The 18781-nt window shown below is 40.3% G+C and overlaps 2 protein-coding genes across 2 annotated transcripts; one reads left to right on the plus strand and one right to left on the minus strand.

The window, feature by feature from the left end:
• The first annotated feature begins 1871 nt into the window (after nt 1–1871).
• Nucleotides 1872–9530, plus strand: ca6 (carbonic anhydrase VI). The gene is made up of 11 exons (XM_067592004.1): nt 1872–1905; nt 3383–3520; nt 4082–4261; nt 4897–5045; nt 5715–5810; nt 7603–7669; nt 7750–7907; nt 8107–8233; nt 8364–8447; nt 8542–8571; nt 8674–9530. The coding sequence occupies exons 1-11, from the start codon at nt 1887–1889 to the stop codon at nt 9306–9308; spliced, it is 1683 nt and encodes a 560-aa protein (XP_067448105.1). The 5' UTR covers nt 1872–1886; the 3' UTR covers nt 9309–9530.
• On the minus strand, nt 9467–15646 carry slc2a1a (solute carrier family 2 member 1a). Its single transcript, XM_067592005.1, has 12 exons — nt 15401–15646; nt 15162–15260; nt 14894–15054; nt 14655–14779; nt 14417–14569; nt 14174–14299; nt 13864–14051; nt 13564–13674; nt 13320–13421; nt 11645–11720; nt 11315–11442; nt 9467–9974 (listed from the first exon to the last, which is right to left on the minus strand). Exons 1-12 carry the CDS (start codon nt 15437–15439, stop codon nt 9750–9752), a joined length of 1533 nt encoding a protein of 510 aa, XP_067448106.1. The 5' UTR covers nt 15440–15646; the 3' UTR covers nt 9467–9749.
• Between the last annotated feature and the right edge of the window lie 3135 nt (nt 15647–18781).

Below are 18781 nucleotides of genomic sequence, written 5' to 3' on the forward strand. Positions count from 1 at the left end.
AGCTGTGTGAGGAAGGCATTCCGGGAAAAGAGTATTCATACGCAGTGGACCCTGGTTAAAAAAAAAGGTAAATAAAGACTTAAAACCCATCGATTCTTTCTATACTGCGGTCTTTCCTGCATCCAACCGGCACGACCACCAACCAGGATGCTTTCATGCATACAGAATAACGTGGGTCATTGTGAATAACCAGACACATTTACATGGTTCAAAGTAACTTCTCCAATTATGAGTTTGCATGATTTGTACGATAGTCAGGTTAATGCCTGAAAGGATGTGTGGCAGTCTGCAGGAAACGTCTTATTATCGCCACAAAGAAGAGGAAATTGGATGGACTTACAGCGTTTATTGTTTTTCACACTGACTAATATATCAAACTATTCTACTCACAGTTTCAATTGTAAGATTAAAGCCATTTGACTGTCACACACATAAGTTTGTGGTTTGTTTTCTCACATTTTGAATGCAGAATACAGAAAGAGACACTGACATGCACAGACACATCAAACGTAATTTAAAAAGATTAACAAATACTTAAGCTCTGTCAGTTCATTGATGTTTATTCCTATTATCACTTTAATGTGAGTTAAAGAACCTGGTTCAGTTCTTTACATAACATTTTGATAACATTTGGATAAGATTTATTAATCAAATTTTGAAATAAAAGAGAAATTCAAAAAAGTTGGCAAGAGGTTGAATAGTAAAAAACATATACAAAGTGAAGCAGTAGACAGAGGTAACATTAATCCTTTATACTTAATATATTTATACTATATACACATAGTAAACACAAACAGCTCACACAAAAGAGTATCATGAGATAAAGTGTCATGGCAGCTGGTAACTAAAAAATAACAAAACCGAATTCACAGCTGATCGTGAAAGATAATGATGTGTTGCAATTGAAAGAAATGTCTGATGTCTACATGAATATCTACACTATGAGTATCTACAAGTGTTGTGTGCATGCAAACATTTATATGTGCATGCATGTAAGTTTGAACACTTTTCTTGTTTTTTTATTATTGTAACATGTGTTTTTTGCTTCTCTTGATTTGATGTTTTCTGTTATTTTCTACACAGAAAAACAGACTTCCTGATTTTATTACCACAACTGGCAGTCAAAGATGAAAAGTCAAGGTTACAGCAGTTATGTGGTTTAAGTTGGCCTGTTAACTGTTCTGCCGTCATACATCATCTAAACTAAGTTAAGCAGATTCTTGTGCTTTTATCCTAATGGTGCACTTATGGAAACTGGAAAAAGAGATCCTCAGTGAAGTAAATCCTCATCTGTCTCATTAAAACAAGGAAGAAGCCAGTTAAAGGTCAAATCCAGCATCCCTGTGATGATGGTGGCACCCATGAAACATCAGGTTTTCATAACTTACCAATCACAGAATCCAGCTTTTGTTTGGTTTATTTGTTAAACTGTCTCATCTTCACAGGACTCTGTACATACAGTCTGCAGCTGAATCATATATGTCATGCTCACAATGTGCAGGCTTTAAATTACCAGGCTTACTCTTGTCTGGCACAGTTACACCATTAAAGTCCCCAAGACCTTAAAAACTATGATTGTCCTCGAGGCAAAGACAAACCTAGTGATTTACTGAGGAAGAAGACATTTCTAAGTGCTGGTGTATGCAAGATGAGCGCCGAGAGGCATCAAATCTGTGGCCTCTTAATGATCTCAACTGTAGAAAACACTTGCCTGTCACTTCACCCATTAAGGTAAATACTGTTTTCTCCACCTGTGCTTGTTTAAAAGTGTTTTTATCAGCTTGTAAGTGTTGATCGCCAAACAGGAAAACAACTGGTATCAATCAAATGCAGGCCATAGAAAGGCCGTAAACTTCAGTCCAGAGAGGAAGGATGTTAGTGGAACAATGAAAGTCTTAAATCAAGGTAAGTGTCTTAAATCAAGTCCTTTGATCACTTTGTAATTGAATCAGTTCTTTGCACACAGAGACACACAAAAACTCACACAGAGGTTTGTATTACGATATTTTTGAGGACTCTCTTTGACTTAATGTATTCTCTAATTCCACATTTACTCCTTCATACTTAATCTTCACCTTATTGCTGAGAGTTAGATAAAAAAGATTGATACCACTCTCATGTCTGTACGTTAAATATGAAGCTGGAGCCAGCAGCTGATTAGCTTAGCTAAGTAATCTGTGTATGTAAAACAAAAAAAGTTGTAGTTTTCAGGGGGGCTATGTGCCAGACTATTTCTTGGCTGGGTGCAGAAACTTCCTGGAGTTTCACAAGTCCAGGAAGCCACACCAAGAACATAACCAATAGTAAAACTGTAACTGTGTCATTTTTACACTCCAGTGTAGGCAGCTAAAGATAAAAGAAAATACATATAATGTGCTAATTAGTAAGCTCTTTTTCAGTCTTCATGCTAAGCTAAGCTAACTGGCTGCTAGCTGCTTCATATTTAGGCCACGTTACACACATGAGAGTGGTGTCAATCTTCTCATCTAGCTCTCTGCAAGAAAGCAAATGAGCATATTGCCCAAAATGTCGAATTATTCCTTTAAAATATGAACCAAGATTTTGTCCTGACCCTAAAATAACCTCCTGATGACCAACAAAATGTCGTCACTTTCTGTCATTGTTACGTCCTTGTGAGGACATTTGTTCCTCTCAGGCACACTCACACTCACACACCCCAGAGGTTGACAGCTCCAGCATTTCAAGTTGAGATGTTGGACATGTTGCGACTAGTGAGCACCAACAGGTGATACACGTCGTCCTATTATTTATCACCACTGACTCTCATGTTTTTATTCCATCTTCCTTTTTTTCAGAATGACTGACAGCTTTACCAATAAAGTGACAGTGGCATGATTGTGCTTGCACCGGTTTTCTGTGAACACTGATTTACTTGAAATTCCCAAATGACAAGTTAGTCAGCAATTCCTTTTAAGGCTGTGAGGAAGTGCTTGAGTACAGGTTACCACAAGTAAAGCGGAAGAATTAGAAGATGTGAGATAAAGAAGAGTAACTGTGATGAAGGGCAACTTAAAGATAAACCTACAACGAAACCTAGAAGTTTTAGTCGTCTAGTGTCAAAAATTAGACTCTAACTTTTATCCTCGAAGAGGAAACGAATGATTTCTTTTGGGTTATTACCTGACATGTTTACCTGTAGCCTTAATTTGGAAATAAGAATACAATAACCTGCACACAATAATCTTTTTTTTTTTTCTTCCTGAGATTCAATTTCAACACAAGCCTGATTTAAAAACACACTTCAGACAGTGGGAAAGTCGGTGTGAGCTGCTGTCCTGTCACTCTGGGGTTTCTAAGAAGAGCTGTGGGCGTTGTCAGCAGAAGTTTCAGCGCCTCCCTTTCACTCTCACTTCAACTCCAGGGACAGAAATCCTCAGTGTCCTGCAGCGAAGCAACAGAGACGCAACGATGGAGTTTCTCTCAGTGTTTGTCTCCGCTGTTCTGGTTTGTGTTGTCAGTGCTGGGATCCCTCATGACGGAATACACTGGACATACACAGGTAGGCCTTCTGATTTCAGAAGTTCATGTAATGTTTAAAAAAGCCTTTTTTCTAGTGATGAAAATTGTTGTGCCAAAAATGACCAAATTGAATTGAAGCGAAAGGTGTTTGGTGCGTAAAACTTGCGCGGCAACTTATCCAATGCGTATTTGTTTTGGTATAAGACAAATAAACATTAAATAAAACTGCTCTTTTTCCGAGTTGTTTAAAATATTATCAGGCTATTATAATTATAATTCAGTCGAGTCAATTGGCTGCTGGGTTTTTTTCTGCCTTGACCAAACACTTCGGATGACACAAAATATTGGATGTATACAGTGCAGTAAATAAGATGTGTATATATGTAGTAAATAACTAAAACGTGAGTACTTTGGGGGAAATAATGAACAGCAGCGACAATATAGCTACAGCTGGGTGAGTCCTGCGCGTACCTGTGACCTAATCCTCCACTAAACATCTCAGTTCAGTGGCATTTTAATTGGCTTTAAAAGGTTGAGATCTGACTCACTGGTTGAATTTACCGTATGATGATCGCTTTGTTCCTTGATTCTCTTAATACAGAGGGAGCTTTGGACCAGATGCACTGGCCAACCAAGTACCCTTCATGTGGCGGTAAGAAGCAGTCTCCAATCGACATCCAGCGGCGCAGTGTGAGACACAATCCCGACATACTGCAGCTGGAGCTCAACGGATATGATGCTCAGAAAGGGAATTTCCTCATGTCCAACAACGGGCACTCCGGTGAGAAAAGCCAGCAAGATGATGAAAATTTATAAATCACTCAACAACAGCGTAAAGTTGCCATTGAATTAAAGGACTATGACAAAGTTTTGCCAGACTTTGTTACTGCTGATTCCAAGTGAAGAATCTTTGAAAGTACTGCTTCTGCTTTTCATGCAGCCATTAGTTTATATTGATTTCTGTTTGGTGGAAAATTCAATTAGCAGATTCCTTGAACTTTCTTGAGTTGTGTAATTCATCACAGTGAACATCTGGTCAGCTCAGTTTTTCTTTAAAGTTCATTACTGCTGCATGATAATGATCTGCTTTGAAAAGTCTGAACTACATCACTTCACAACAGATGATACAAATCTGACCGAAATTAATGCAGACTTTATGTTTACTGTGGTAATACACAAATTAAAACAAGTTTCCAGACTCTGATATTTGATGTTAATGTTATAAGGAAATAAATGGAAGCTAGCAACCGTTTGGAAGATAGGAAAATGTATTTAAAAAAATCTGAAACACTACACTAGTTCTGCATAGTGTTTGAAATTTGTGGGAAATGGGCTAAAGCAGCAAAATAACCTCTTTATGTGTTATTTTTGAACATAAAATATATGAATCTTTTTATGTTTTTATGTTTTCATCAGTTCAAATCGACCTGCCTCCTACTATGATCATCAGCAAGGGACTCCCAGGAAAATACACAGCTGTCCAGATGCACCTACACTGGGGCGGCTGGGACCTGGAGACCAGCGGAGCAGAACACACCATTGATGGCATCCGCTACATGGCAGAGGTTGACTTAAAAAAGAAAAGACTGAATTCGATCAATTTGAAACAAAAGTTTGCCTTGAGAACGAAAGAAAGGATAGAAAACAACTAGGTTACACACGCAGACGCATCACTGTTGTGATGACACGCCTTTAATATGAAATGCAAACATCCTCTTTACATTGAAAACCACATTCACACAGTTTCAATATACAGATCTGTGCAGCTATCAGATACTACAGTGAACATGACTTGCAAGAAAACTCTGCAATTATTGAAGTGATCACACTAATTCAGTTCCCTCTCACGATGTAGCACAACAGATTATCATAACAGATCATGAAAATATGTATTGCTTGGGTTGCTATGTTAATAGGGATACCAGAACTATGTTTCTAATTTGAAAACCACTCCGCATCCCCCTCTGTGACTGAAGACACATAAATGCAAATGAATATGCCAGAAGTGTTTATTTTCTTCTGTATGTTTTCCTGCTCATAAATGTCTTCGCTACTGTTGAACCGGCCTTAATTTTCTTGTTCTTTGAGTTAAGATGTGAACAGAATTTAAATTCAATCTACATTTGTTTTGATGCTAAATGATCTGCCTCTTAATAAAGACTTTTCCATTTGAAAAGCAGGTCTTTAGGTAAATTTTGGCATAACCTGTTCTGTATTTCTACTCTGTCTTTCAGCTCCATGTTGTCCACTACAATTCTGACAAGTACGAGAGCTTCACTGAAGCCAGAGATAAGCCAGACGGGCTGGCAGTACTTGCCTTTTTCTATGATGTAAGTAAGCCACACTAACACTTTTGTTCCCTGTCCTCTATGCTGTGCTTTGTCCAAGTTATTCATAACAGGACGGCAGCACTATTTCAAATATATGACCCTCAGTTCTGCTGTAGGAAGTTTACAATGTAAAACAAAAATCTTTGATGTGAAAAACTGCAGAACGGCCAAATGCCCTTTGAAGTGCATGATACTTTGTTTCGGTCATCCTGGGGAGTAAAAGTCTCTATTGAGTGTTGAACTGCCTGCTGACATGTTGAATGAGTGCTTGTTTCCAGAGGAATGCTCTGGACCTCAGACAGTCAGCGGCTCTCAGCTGTGAGAGGTCATCGCTGCAGCAACGCCACGGCTGGCATCCGCCGTGATAACAACTCAGTGGCTCAGGCTGAGAGTCAGTGGTGATTCAGACAAACCCATTAAGAAACAAAGAATTCCTTGACGTAGTTTGAAGGATAATTCTGGTTATTACAACATTTCATGGTTTTGGTTATCAGTCCTGGTGGTAAAATTAACATTTGAGGGCAGTGGTGGCCTTAAAGGTTAGAGAAGCAAGCTTATGACCCGACAGTGGTCGGTTCAATCCCCCAGACCATCAGGGTAAATCTGGCCCCTCCCTCATTACCACCACTGAGGTGCTCTTGAGCAAAGCCCTTAACCCCAGCTGCTCCAGTGGAGCAGACTGTGGTTGTACTGGGCAGCTTCCAGGTGTGAATGTGTAACTGTGTGGATGTGATCAGGGCGTTCCTGAAAAAGAGAGCATTGCTCCCAGTGAAACTTCCCCCTGAATAAATAAAAGTGAAAAAAAAACATAGTATTCATTAAGCTAAGCTCTGAGATCCGGTAGTCAGACGGGGCACGAAACACGAACAGTCAGATACAGGATCGTACAAGTTTTAAATAAACCTCCAGGTTAGCCCAATTTATTTGGAAGAGAAAATAAACATGTCAACTGTCATTTCTTTTGAAATGAGGAATTATTACGTTTTCCCGTGCATGCTCACTTTTGGTTTCACTTCCAAACAAAGTGGTTTAGACAATCTGGCTAAACTTTTGGCCCATTTATAACCTGTTTGGTCAACATGTCAACATGTTCCCAGATCATGAGTGTGTTATGGTAACTGATAAAACAAACTTAAAACCCAAGTTGTAAAAAACAGAATTAATTATTTAAAGTTAAAAGCTGAGCTTCTCTGTTTTGGCTAAACATTTAAACCTCTTGAATATTGTAACTCTCTTTTCAGCAAAACATCCCTGGATCATTTACAAGTGGTCCCAAATGCTGCAACTAAACTCTTGACCAGATCCTCCAAAAGGTCTTGTGAGACTGGCCCCCCATAAAATTCAGAATCCAAGTCAAAGTTCAAAGTTCATGATCAGATACCTGCTGCATTAGAGATCTGCTGCAGTCCTACTGTATGTCACCAGCAGGTCTCTATAAGTCTTCTGATCAGGGTTTGCTGGTTGTTCCTCGATTTAGGCTCAAAACTAAAGAAGATGGTGCTTTTGAGGTTGTGGCTCCTAAACTTTGGAACTTTATCCCTTTGGATTTAAGATCTGTGGACTCTGTGGACGCCTTTAAAAAGCAGCTCAAGACCCATTTGTTCAGACTTGCCTTTGTGTAATTTTTCTATTTTCTGTTTATTTCTGTTCTTTATTGTGTTTCATGTCTGTATGTATGTCTATGCTTTATTTCCTCTGTGAAGCACTTTGTGACGTCTCTGCTCTCAAAAGGTGCTACATAAATAAAGTTATTTACTCAATCAGGTTTGACACAGTTTTGGTGTATTTTCAGGACGGGCATTTTGAGAACACCTACTACAGTGATTTCATCTCCAACCTGGACAAAATCAAGTATGCGGGTGAGTTACTGCTGGACAACGGTGGAAATAACTGTCCTTGAATTGATTGTTTGAGTCTCTTGTGATTTTGACCCCGACAGGTCAGTCCATGTACGTATCGAACCTCGACGTGCGCTCCATGCTCCCCGAGAACCTCAACCATTTCTTCAGGTACCAGGGCTCCCTCACCACCCCACCCTGCTACGAGAGCATCCTCTGGACTGTGTTTGATACGCCCATCACTCTCTCACATAACCAGGTACAGCAGACAGGAAGGCCTTTACTCCAAAATGAAGAACATTTGAAATAAAAAAGCATTTGTTTGTCAAATTACAACAATTAAAAGGGGAAACCTTAAACTTTTTTATTAATATACGGACAATCAGATGGGAAACAGGCTAATTTTGAATTTATGTGGCGATGTGTCATTACTTTCTCCTCGTCTCTGTCGTGTTCAGATCAGGAAACTGGAGAGTACTCTGATGGACATTTACAACAAGACACTGTGGAATGACTACCGCATCGCCCAGCCTCTCAATGACCGTGTGGTAGAATCTTCTTTCCTGCCGCGCCTTGGGAAAGGAAGTGTGTGGCTTTCTGTGACTTTATGATTACACAACATAGCAACATCATTTATTTCTTGAATTGACGTAGGGACAGAAAAAAGGCCTGAGTCTTAATTCATGTTGTTTTCTTTCACCTTTTGTTTTTCCAGCGTTTTGTCGGCAAGATGAAATTGAATCCAAACTCTTGAAGATCGAGGGTCTGATAACTTCTCTTGGAAAGAACATGCATTCAGGTGAGTGAGCTCTTAGTCATAAAAAACTGCTGTGGATGGCGAGAATGTGCTCATATTTACTCTGCTATGTTTGTCTATGTCTCACTCTCTTAAGGTGGACTTCTCAACGCAAGGCCCAGATATGGTGAGTGCTTTATTTCCAATCTGATTGAATCTGTGATTTGTGACTGTGGATGATGATAAAAGTAGATGGATATTTATTGTTCTGCTTTTCTGTCATCCTCAGAGCCTCGTGGTTTGTTTCCTCTGGTGCTCGACTTCCAGGAGAAGAATTCTGGTAGCTATGCCTTAGCCCGCCTCAGCCACCCTATGGACCTCGACTCCTTCACCGTCTGCATGCATGTCCTGCCTCAGGCTGAGGGGGTCCACACCGTCGTCTCCTACTCCAGCAGTGGCAACGACAACGAGCTGATGATCACCATCGGTGAGGACAGAGAGGGCAGAGAAGTGGGGCTCTGGATTGGCAACGAGTTCGTCAACTTGCCGCACAACTTCAGGTCCATGGACTGGGCCAACTACTGCATCACCTGGTCGTCCCACACCGGCGGCGCGGAGCTGTGGATCAACGGCATGGTGGGCGAGCAGCGGTACCTGAAAAGCGGCTACACAATCAGCCCCAGTGGTGTGTTCATCCTGGGCAAAGACCAGGACGGATTACTGGGCATCTCCAACGCAGACGCCTTCGTGGGTAAGATGACTGATGTCAACTTGTGGGACTACGTCCTGAGCACGGCAGATATCCGAGACCAGATGTCATGTGAGAGGAACGGCACCACAGTGGGAAATGTGCTCAGCTGGGGATCCACCAAACTCAGCCTGTATGGAGGGGTGCAGCTGGACAGTCAGTACAGATGCTCCTGAAAAGGCACAGCTGCTTCTGTTTGTATGAGCTTTAATATGCTACAATAAACCAAAAATATCAATGCCTGATTGTGGGGATGTGAAAAGTGTATTGCTATGTAATGAAGGATAAAAATGTCTATCAGGCACCTGTAAATCAATATCAAAGGCAAACTATATCTCAAAGCTTAAGCCATATATTGTATTCATATCTTTGCATCATCAATAAAGGCTTACAAGTGACTTGTTGGTTTGTTTGATGACTCGTTCACACCTCTATAAAGCTGTATGTTCACAGTAAGATATTAGATTTTTTTTCTTGCAGGCACAAACAAACTATAAAAAAGTGATTGCACAAAGATTCATTGTAAAATAAAAGATAGAGGCAAATTCAAATAAATTCCAGTCCATTAAAACTACCCCCGGAGTGAAGACTTCCTCTCTGAATGCTCTCACTTGTCTTCAGAAGGCCGTGACCCTCACTGCATCCTCCAGGCTTTCTTTGCTCTCTTTCAGTGGCTGATCCCCATCACCCAGCTTGATTTCCACTTTGTTCCTCTTGGCGAACATCTGGCTGATCTCCAGGAATGTCTTGCTCTTGGTCTCAGGGACCACCAGCCAGATGTACAACAGCGTTGCCAGGCAGATGAAGGAAAAAATGATAAAACTGTAGGAGCCCAGGCCTCTCTGGGGGGAGATGAAGAGGAAAGAAATGCGATCAACATGTCCTCAAGATGACATGTTGTGAATATAGTTACACAAAAACAGACTGGGGACATAAACAGCAGCAAAGGTGAGTTGAAATGTCCTTTGAGTTGGATGCTCTTTTTTGGTTTCTGTTACACAAACACATTCCTCCCTTGTTTGCTTTTTGGTTCAAAGATAAAAAATGCACGAGAGAGGAAGTAAACATGAGAAGTGCATCATGTTTATGTTTATCAATAAGATGATGTCACTTTGTCCATTGGAATAGACAAAATGACAAAACAGGGCTCCTAACTAACAGGGACTAACAACACTTCTGCTATAGGAGAAAAAGTTAAAATGAAAGAATATAAGATTCTCACATCAGAAAACTGGAGAGTAAATCACAATCTTTATGACGTGTTTACAAAGATAATAACACTGAAAATGTGGAATCAAAAAATATTATTGTATGTTAAGTGTTGTCACAGCGTGCAACCTGCATTAAATGATGTTTTTTAACCACTTGGGGGCAGCGTGATGAGCTGTAAACACAATCTGACATAAATTGATATGAGGAGTCAGAAAACAATTGCTTATATATACATCTGGCACACACAGACCAACATTAGCATTAATTTGGAGTTTCTGGTGTATGTAAGTCCAATATTCATTCTTATTGTAGCTTTGTTTTGGTCTCCACCAACTCCAGAGGAAAACATCTGGCTATAATAGTTGCTAAGTGGTCTGTCTAGTGTTTGGTACTGAACAGGTAGTGTACAGTGGGCTGAAAACAGCCACCTGCTTCAGCTGGAAACAACCTGGAGATGAGAGACGGACCCAAAACAGTGAAGTTTGGTTATGAAGATTATTTCCAGTTCAGATATGAAACTTGGACTGGTTGCTGGCCAGTTTGCATTGCCTAATTAGTATTTTCCATTTCCATTTTCTATTGTGTTCTATGAGTCTTAAGATACATTGTTTTTAACATGTTTTTAAAAAATTTTTTTTTATCAGTTATTGATGGTTTAGTTGTCTCAGGTGATTGTGATTTGATTTTTTATTGGTTGTTCCAGCTGTAGCACTCTGGTATGAAGAAGTTGTATCATATTGTGAGTTTGACGCCTGGCAAAGATGACAAAGATGCTGCATTTTACATTAAAAGTTTGTCTGTAAATAGAAAGAAAGACACACAGCACATATTGAAATAAAATGATTAAAGGCAGGATGTGGAGTGATTTGCCTTCCTGTTTAATCTAAAAAAAAAAAATCTGTAATCAATTACAAAACTAATAAACTTTCGCTTCCCCATTGTAGGATTACTTGGAAATCTTGCAACTGACCTCTAGAAAAGGGAAGACCAGGCCAACAGTGAAGTTGGACAGCCAGTGCACGGAGCCTGCGACCATGAAGGCAGCGGGTCTGGCTGACTGCCTGAACATCTCAGTGGTCACCACGTACGGAATGGGACCTGCAGAGCACACATGTGGTCAACCTCAACCGCAACCAAAACATGTGAGACGTATCATCATTCTTCATGGTCACAATGAAGCTGCTCATGTCTCAAACAACTAAGTGCAGTTTACAACATATACCATTACATGTCTGGCCACATCCAAACAACACTTCAGTTAATGGAGCACCCTGTTGTAATCAGTGGATGTCAGACTCACTTGGTCCTATTGCATGTCCGATGACGTAGATGATGACACAGGTGATGCTGACGTAGGGCATCCACGTCACGCTCTCCTGTCGACACAAACCAGCAGCTGCTGTTATGATTAGCTGATGTTTTGAAACAAGAATAAACATGTAACTACCACTCCGTAATGGCTGCCTTGTGGCCTTGTGGATTATTTATGTGTCTATTCTCTATTCTTGTCTTTAAATTGTGCCTTTGCTCCTTAAATTTGCAACCACTGAAAGCCACTGTGCTGTTTAAAGTGATGTCTGTCTGAAAATCCAGGTGAGATTACAGGGTTGCAGGAGTGCTGCACTCGCTTTGTGGTCCTGTCTATAGTAGTGTTTCTCTAATAGTCAGTGTTTCTCATAGTGGATGACTCTGTTTCTAGGTGAAACATGAACTCGACAAACAGAAATGTCAAGTCATCATTTTATCTTCCAGACCATGATAGGAACTCCAAATGTACAGTAAACTGACAGTTTTAGTAGGAAATTGCAGCACAGTGATGCTTTTTGTGATGTTTTTGGTTTTGTTGTCCAGTCTACTGAAAGTGAATGAAACAGTGACCACAATGTTAAAGTGCAGCTTTAAAGGGTTGGTTCTTTCATGGCAAATTTAAAACATTTTTTCCAGCATTTTTTTTCCTGCCAGTTGCTGATCTCAGTGACATTTCACAGCGTGCCATTCCCTCCTTGCCCAGTAGCAGTCCTCAGTATGTTCCCGCCTTTCACCATCACCTGATCTCCACCTTTTTTTCCCCCTCTTTTCTGCCTTTTTGGCCTGTTGTGCCTTCCTGCCTGGTGCAGACTTCTGCCTCAATACAACAAACTTTGGTTCGATTTTTCTGCCTCTGAGTTGTGCTTTTCAGTCCATACTATGTGTTACTGAGCTTTTACACACCCAAAACATGTAAAAAGTAATCAGATCATAGAAGAATACCAGTTATAAAAAGTGATTTGACATCTCAGGCCCTGGCCAAATCAAACTAAAACTATCAGCATGGCTTGAAAACACTGGGGGCAAATGAGAGAATGTTTTTGTAGTTTGGGTGGGCCGAACCTTTAATGGTGCTTGAGATGATTCATGTCCATATTGGGTGAACACTTTAGGACTCATGTGGGTCTTGTAACTGGACAATTATCCAAAACAGAGAAAGCAGTCAAGGATATTTATGGTCTAATAGTAAAAAGTTGTTAACTGGCTGAATCAGTCAGCTGAACAGGTTGGTTTGAAAACCAGACTGAAGGCAAAAATCAGCAGAAAGCAGCAAGATGGCTGCAGTCTAGGTGTTGAAGAGCATCACCAGAGAAAATATAACTGGACTGCTGATTAAATATGATTACTCCAACACTGTTCACCAGATGTGGATGTAATTATCCTCAAATACATTAGAGATAAAAGTCAGCACTTTGACCTCATAGTCATAGTTTAATTTCCAACCTATTTACTGTATTGAACAATATTCTATTATTAAAAATAAAGAAACAGGTAATAAATCTGTCTCTCAAATCCCCTGTGATTCAGTCCTCACAAAAAAATTTCATGACCTCAACATTGAGAAACTTTGACATACAGCAGCAAACTATTTTTGCATGATGAACCACTAGAGGGCAGCAGAACAACATGCTGAGAGTTTGAGTTACACTGAAGCTTTCATACTGTACCTGGAAGGTGAGAGCAACGGTGAGCAGCACACAGGCTCCACAGCAGATCCCAAAACCACAGAGGAGGAGCAGCCGTCGTCCTGAGGCCTCCACAATGAAGACCTGGAGTAAAAAAAAAATCCCTGTTAATAACTGTTCCTTCCTTGAGATGTGATCAAACAATATCCTTCAGACTTCAGCTCCTCTCCTCAAATGTTTCACCCATAGAGGTTTTTTAAAAAATATTTTTAATGAGGGCACCTACAGCAGCTATGGTCATGAAGACATTCACTGCACCTGTTCCCACAGTCACATACTGGATGTCATTCTCCTTGACTCCTGCACTGGCATAAATGCTGTCTGCATAGTAGTAAATCTAGAAGAGAGAAATACATTATTGGTTAAGAATTAGACACAAGTTGGAGGAATGAAGTAAAAGGAATACAGGATCTGCTGTTTGAACAGGACAAGTTACTGTTTAAATGACGAAATCTGATCTGCTGTTATATGTGAAACAGTCTTTTGGTGGGTCAGAGACAAGGACAACTGGACGGGCACGACTCACCGCGTTGACCCCCGACAGCTGTTGGCCCATGTTCATGATGATGATGGAGATCAGCTGCCAGCGAAGGGAGCGCTGGGACAGCAGGGAGAGCACAGACAGGCGGCCCTCGGCCTTCTCCGACTGGTCCTCCAGATGCATCTCTGATATCTCTCCATCCACATCGTCCCAGCCACGCAGACGCTGTAGCGCTGAGGGAGGCAGAACATAAAGTCTTACATACCATAATATACAATTTATATTGCTACTGTAACTGTAATTAGCCTTTCCCTTTGTCTCTTGGCAATGTAAGGCCATTTTTGTGTTTTCTTACCTTTCTTTGCTGTCTTCTCATCTCCCTTCTGGATGAGCGTGTACCTGGGACTCTCTGGGAAGAAGGGCAGCAGCAGGAGCTCTATCACGGCAGGGATACCGGTCAAACCCAGCATGAGGGTCCAGCCTGAACATACAGGGAACAGAGACACCTCTTAAAATCAATGGATCAAATGAAAAACTCTCTCATCTAACCAATAAAGTGTGTCAAACATTTGCCAGAATCCAGTATGTCAATCAGAACCTGTGCTGTTCCCCAGTATGTGTCTGATACCCAGCACTTGAGCGCTGAGGATGCCAATGGTGATGAAGAGCTGAGGTACGATGCCAATCGCTCCTCTCAGGTTCTTAGGAGAGAGTTCGCCCAGATACATGGGCACCACGTTGGATGAGAGCCCTGCGGGAAAGGGACAGAAAACTTAAGATACATTTAAATCACATCTTATCAATCTTGATTACTTGAATAGTTGAACATATCTGACCTGCACAGATTCCCACTATAAACCTGGCCACTATAATAATCTCATAGGATTTGGCAATCTCACTGACTCCCATCATGACAGCTGGGACGATGGAGAAGATGTTGTTGAAGAGGAGGGTGCCCTTCCTGTCGTAGGTGTCGACACATTTAAAAGCAAACAAACACAAAGTACACAGTTTTTACGGAGCGTGGTAAATGTGACATATCCATTCATAGAAGGGGCATAACAGGCAGTATTACCTCCCTAGTTTGTTGACCAGCGGGGCCACCATCAGAGAGCCGAAGAAGCCTCCCAGAGGATACATGGACACAGACAGAGACCACAGCAGAGTCTGGAAGTTCTCCTCCATCGGTCTTCCGTAACGCTCCAGGTAGGTGGCATTATAAAACTGCTGCATGAACTGAAGAGAGCAGGACAATACTGATAGAAACACATCATCATATCAATGAACCAGCCTTAGTGTCACTGTGTGTTACTGTAAAGATTTTGTTTGTTTGCTTGTGTTACCGTTGATGGAGAATTGACCACAGCCACATTATATCCATACTGGAAGGATGAACCAAATGCAGATATGAGTGTTGCCAATGCCAGGACCGCAGTTAGTCTCTGCCGGGAACAACAGCGCACTGTGTGAATCCTCCTTTTATAACTCAAAGACCATCCATAATGATTACACTATTTGTACACAGATGAAACAAGACTTGAAATGTGACTATGGTGATAATTACACCGGGTGTACAACTCACCCCTCTCCTCTCCACAAGCTTTTCCTTATACTCCGCCATGGCTGTGTTTGGACCTGTCACTTTCAGCAATGATAATCGTGCACTTTGTTATTACTGCACCAGTGGATTCTTCTTGCCCTTTGGACATGAGATCAGAGAACGTAGCGGTAGTTTACGGCTCGGCTTTGTTTATCTTTTTCATGTTGCTGACTGTGCTCTTGGATTCAGGAAGTTTTGTATGCAATGCACAAGAGATATTAAATGTGGCCCTGGGCTGATTGTTGATATCTGGTTCTTTTATTGCACTGCACCTAAATTGACTCAATTGATGAGATGTACAGCTGTCAATAAATGTTGTAAAGTTAACTTATCATCAAATAATGAAGCCAGGTGAGCGTGTGTATTGCTTATCAACCTGCAGGCTGGATTACATAAAGGTTTTATGACAGAATGACGACAGAATGATGCCAAAGTCAGCAGAGAGCTCAGTGTTGATCCTTGTACAATTTCAAGGATTTATCTGTTTTCACATTGAAGACAATTAATCTCACGCTGATTACTGAACAGGCTCATTGTCTGCTTCAACACCACAGATACAAATCTTTTTTTAATGTTTGCTTTGTCTTCAATTTGTCATGTGCTGCAATGCCGCTAATCTTGACTAAAGCTTTGTCAATACGACGGCACTGATTGCTCTTAAAGCTGGATGTTATTTGCTTCAGGGATACTTCACCGCAAAAACAAGGCCATATATATACAGTATATCTGAGAACAGAAAATGCTGAAGGGAAAAATGAATAGCCTAGTTAGTATTCAGAACTAAACTCGGATTAAAATATCATGAGATATAGCATTAAGTAAAGCAGGGTAAGCTGTAAGAATTTCATCAAAAGTAAAGTTTTTGTTTTGTTTGTTTTTAAAGTTATGTTACATTGAGTGAACTTAACACAAGTTTTGATTTGTTTTTTTAAAGTTAAGACCCTATAGATGTTTTCTGTGTATAGGTTGTGCTTATATAAGCTTGCTACAAATAAATATCTCCATCGACACAAAAAATATGCAGTGACATCTGAAATATGCAAAAAAAGACGTCTTTAATCCAGTTGAATACACAGAGCGGGGTGATAGTAAAGTCACAGCTGGCAGTGTTGGCTCAGGCTGGATTTGGCTGAAATGAACCTCAACTGCTCAGAGGAGTGAAACTTTGTGACATTTGGTCCAAATGATGGAGCCAGTTTGCAGGATCCCTCATTAGGACAATGCACCTAAGGTCACATTAACATAGAGAGACATTTTTTCCCTTTTTGCACATCCTGTCACACCCACAATTTGTTTTGGAAATGTGTGCCTAGAAAATAAGAAAAAATAAGAGTGATTGGTTTAATAAGACTGGGCCATAAAACATTATGCATATATATAATAACATTACATCTCATAGGAAAGCATCAAAAAATGATCTCAGACTTTAACCATCAATAGGATGCCATAAATTCAGAGACAGACATCATTACAGTGTTTTAAATCTTCTTAATTACAGCAAAAGATGACATTTTTTCCCTTTTTTATCCTACATAATGGGATCTACAAATAAAATTTGAGGAAGTAACAGTCGATAAAGCTGATGTTGTTGACAGTAGCATCTCACCATTCCAAGAATAAGAAAAAAAGATGTTACATGTAAACTGTGGTTCACTACTTACTGTTACTGCTGAATTATTCAACAAGACCAAGAGTCTACAGCCACACTAGCGCCTCTGTGAGGCTGAACTTGCATGCTGATGAGAGCTAAATGCTCTCATTTGCATGGAGGTACAATGTTGATCATGTTCACCATCTTAGTTTGGCACTATACACAAAGTACGACTGAGACTAATGGGAAAGTCATTAATTGTGAAGGTATGTGGTCAATTAAAAGTTTTACTTGATGATGGCGCTAGAGGAAAAATAAGGGATCGTGGAAATCCATCCAATAGTTTTTGAAAGATCAAAAACTTCAAATGTGAACCTCATGGTGGTGCCAGAGGAAAAGTCAGGGGATCACAAAGGTCATTAGCATTAGTCATCATGAAGCCATAAATGTCTGTACAAAATGTTGGGCCAATCCATCTTTTAGATTTTGAAATATTTAAGGGAAGTGAAAAATTTGACCTGCTGGTGACGCTAGATGAAAGGTCAGGGATCACCAAGTCATGAGGATTCATCCTCTGGCCATCATCTGCACCATATTTCAGGGCAACAGTTGTTGAGATATTTCAGTCTGGACCAAAGTGATGGTCTGACTGTCCGACCTACATCGCCATATCGAGATCTATATCAATAACATTGCTAAAAATTCATTTACCAGGTTAAATTAAGGAAACGGAAGAAAAAAAAAAGAAAACGCTCTCCTCCTTTTTTTTTAGCTAATGATAAAAAATCTAAGGAAGTAAACAGTTAGAAGAGCTGACGTTTTGCTTGGTAATGTGTCACCATACCGAGAAAAGAAGAAGAAAAATGTCACATGTAAAGTGCGAAAACAAAGTGTATTTTCAGTGCGACTTTAACAGCTTTAATGTCTAATTATTCACATACTGAACAACTCTGTAACCAACAAGTAACCGCTCTCTTAATGTAGTGTCTCTGATGTCTTCTAATACACATGTAAACTAGAAATATACCGCCTTGCAGTTGTATTTCTCCACCGCTCAGTCAACTTGCAGTTTACATTAATGTCTGTCCAGACTTATATAATATCTGTAGTGAAGGACTTTGAAGGAATTTAATAAAATCACTGCAGTTTTAAAGTGGGCACTGAGATTAGTATTACCAAGTATCTGCCCAAATGTGAAATATGGCGAGAGTTATGGCGTTGAATAATGGCCAGAAAAGTGTTTTTGCAGAACATTATGATGTCACAGTGAAGTCGACCTTTGACCTTTTGGATATAAAATGTCATCATTTCATCTTTTTATCCTATTAGACATTTATGTGAAACTTTGTCATAATTAGAATATGAATTCTTGAGTTACGGCCAAAATTGTGTTTTGTGAGGTCACAGTGACCTTTGACCTTTGACCACCAAATTCTAATCAGTTTATCCTTGAGTCCAAGTGGACGTTTGTGCCAAATTTGAAGAAATTCCCTCAAGGCATTCCTGAGATATCACGTTCATGAGAATAGGACGGACAGACAACCTGAGAACATAATGCCTCTGGCCACGGCTGTCGCTGGCGTGGAGGCATAAAAATGGTTCTGTCACCTCTAATTTCAACATCCCGCTGCAGCTTTGACCTACTGCCCATTACCTTTGGTGGACAATGTGTTTGAGAATTGGCTCCGAGAACTACTGACACAGCCAAATGAACAGCCCGTGTTGTGAAATAATGGCCTCCATTAACTTGACTGGTGAATGGTCAGATCATG

This window comes from Thunnus thynnus, chromosome 6, assembly GCF_963924715.1.
Source record: "Thunnus thynnus chromosome 6, fThuThy2.1, whole genome shotgun sequence".
Lineage (NCBI taxonomy): Eukaryota > Metazoa > Chordata > Actinopteri > Scombriformes > Scombridae > Thunnus > Thunnus thynnus.

What these genes read in the sequence shown, in the direction of transcription:
- slc2a1a (XM_067592005.1), bottom strand. Translation starts at nt 15,439, where the DNA reads ATGGCGGAGTATAAGGAAAAGCTTGTGGAGAGGAGAGGG. An exon ending in CGGACATGCAATAGGACCAA is followed by an intron (nt 11,443 to 11,644) that starts GTGAGTCTGACA and finishes TGTGCTCTGCAG; the next exon opens with GTCCCATTCCGTACGTGGTG. An exon ending in TGGTCTTCCCTTTTCTAGAG is followed by an intron (nt 9,975 to 11,314) that starts GTCAGTTGCAAG and finishes ATCTCCCCCCAG; the next exon opens with AGAGGCCTGGGCTCCTACAG.
- ca6 (XM_067592004.1), top strand. An exon ending in GCATCCGCTACATGGCAGAG is followed by an intron (nt 5,046 to 5,714) that starts GTTGACTTAAAA and finishes TCTGTCTTTCAG; the next exon opens with CTCCATGTTGTCCACTACAA. An exon ending in CAACGCAAGGCCCAGATATG is followed by an intron (nt 8,572 to 8,673) that starts GTGAGTGCTTTA and finishes TGTCATCCTCAG; the next exon opens with AGCCTCGTGGTTTGTTTCCT.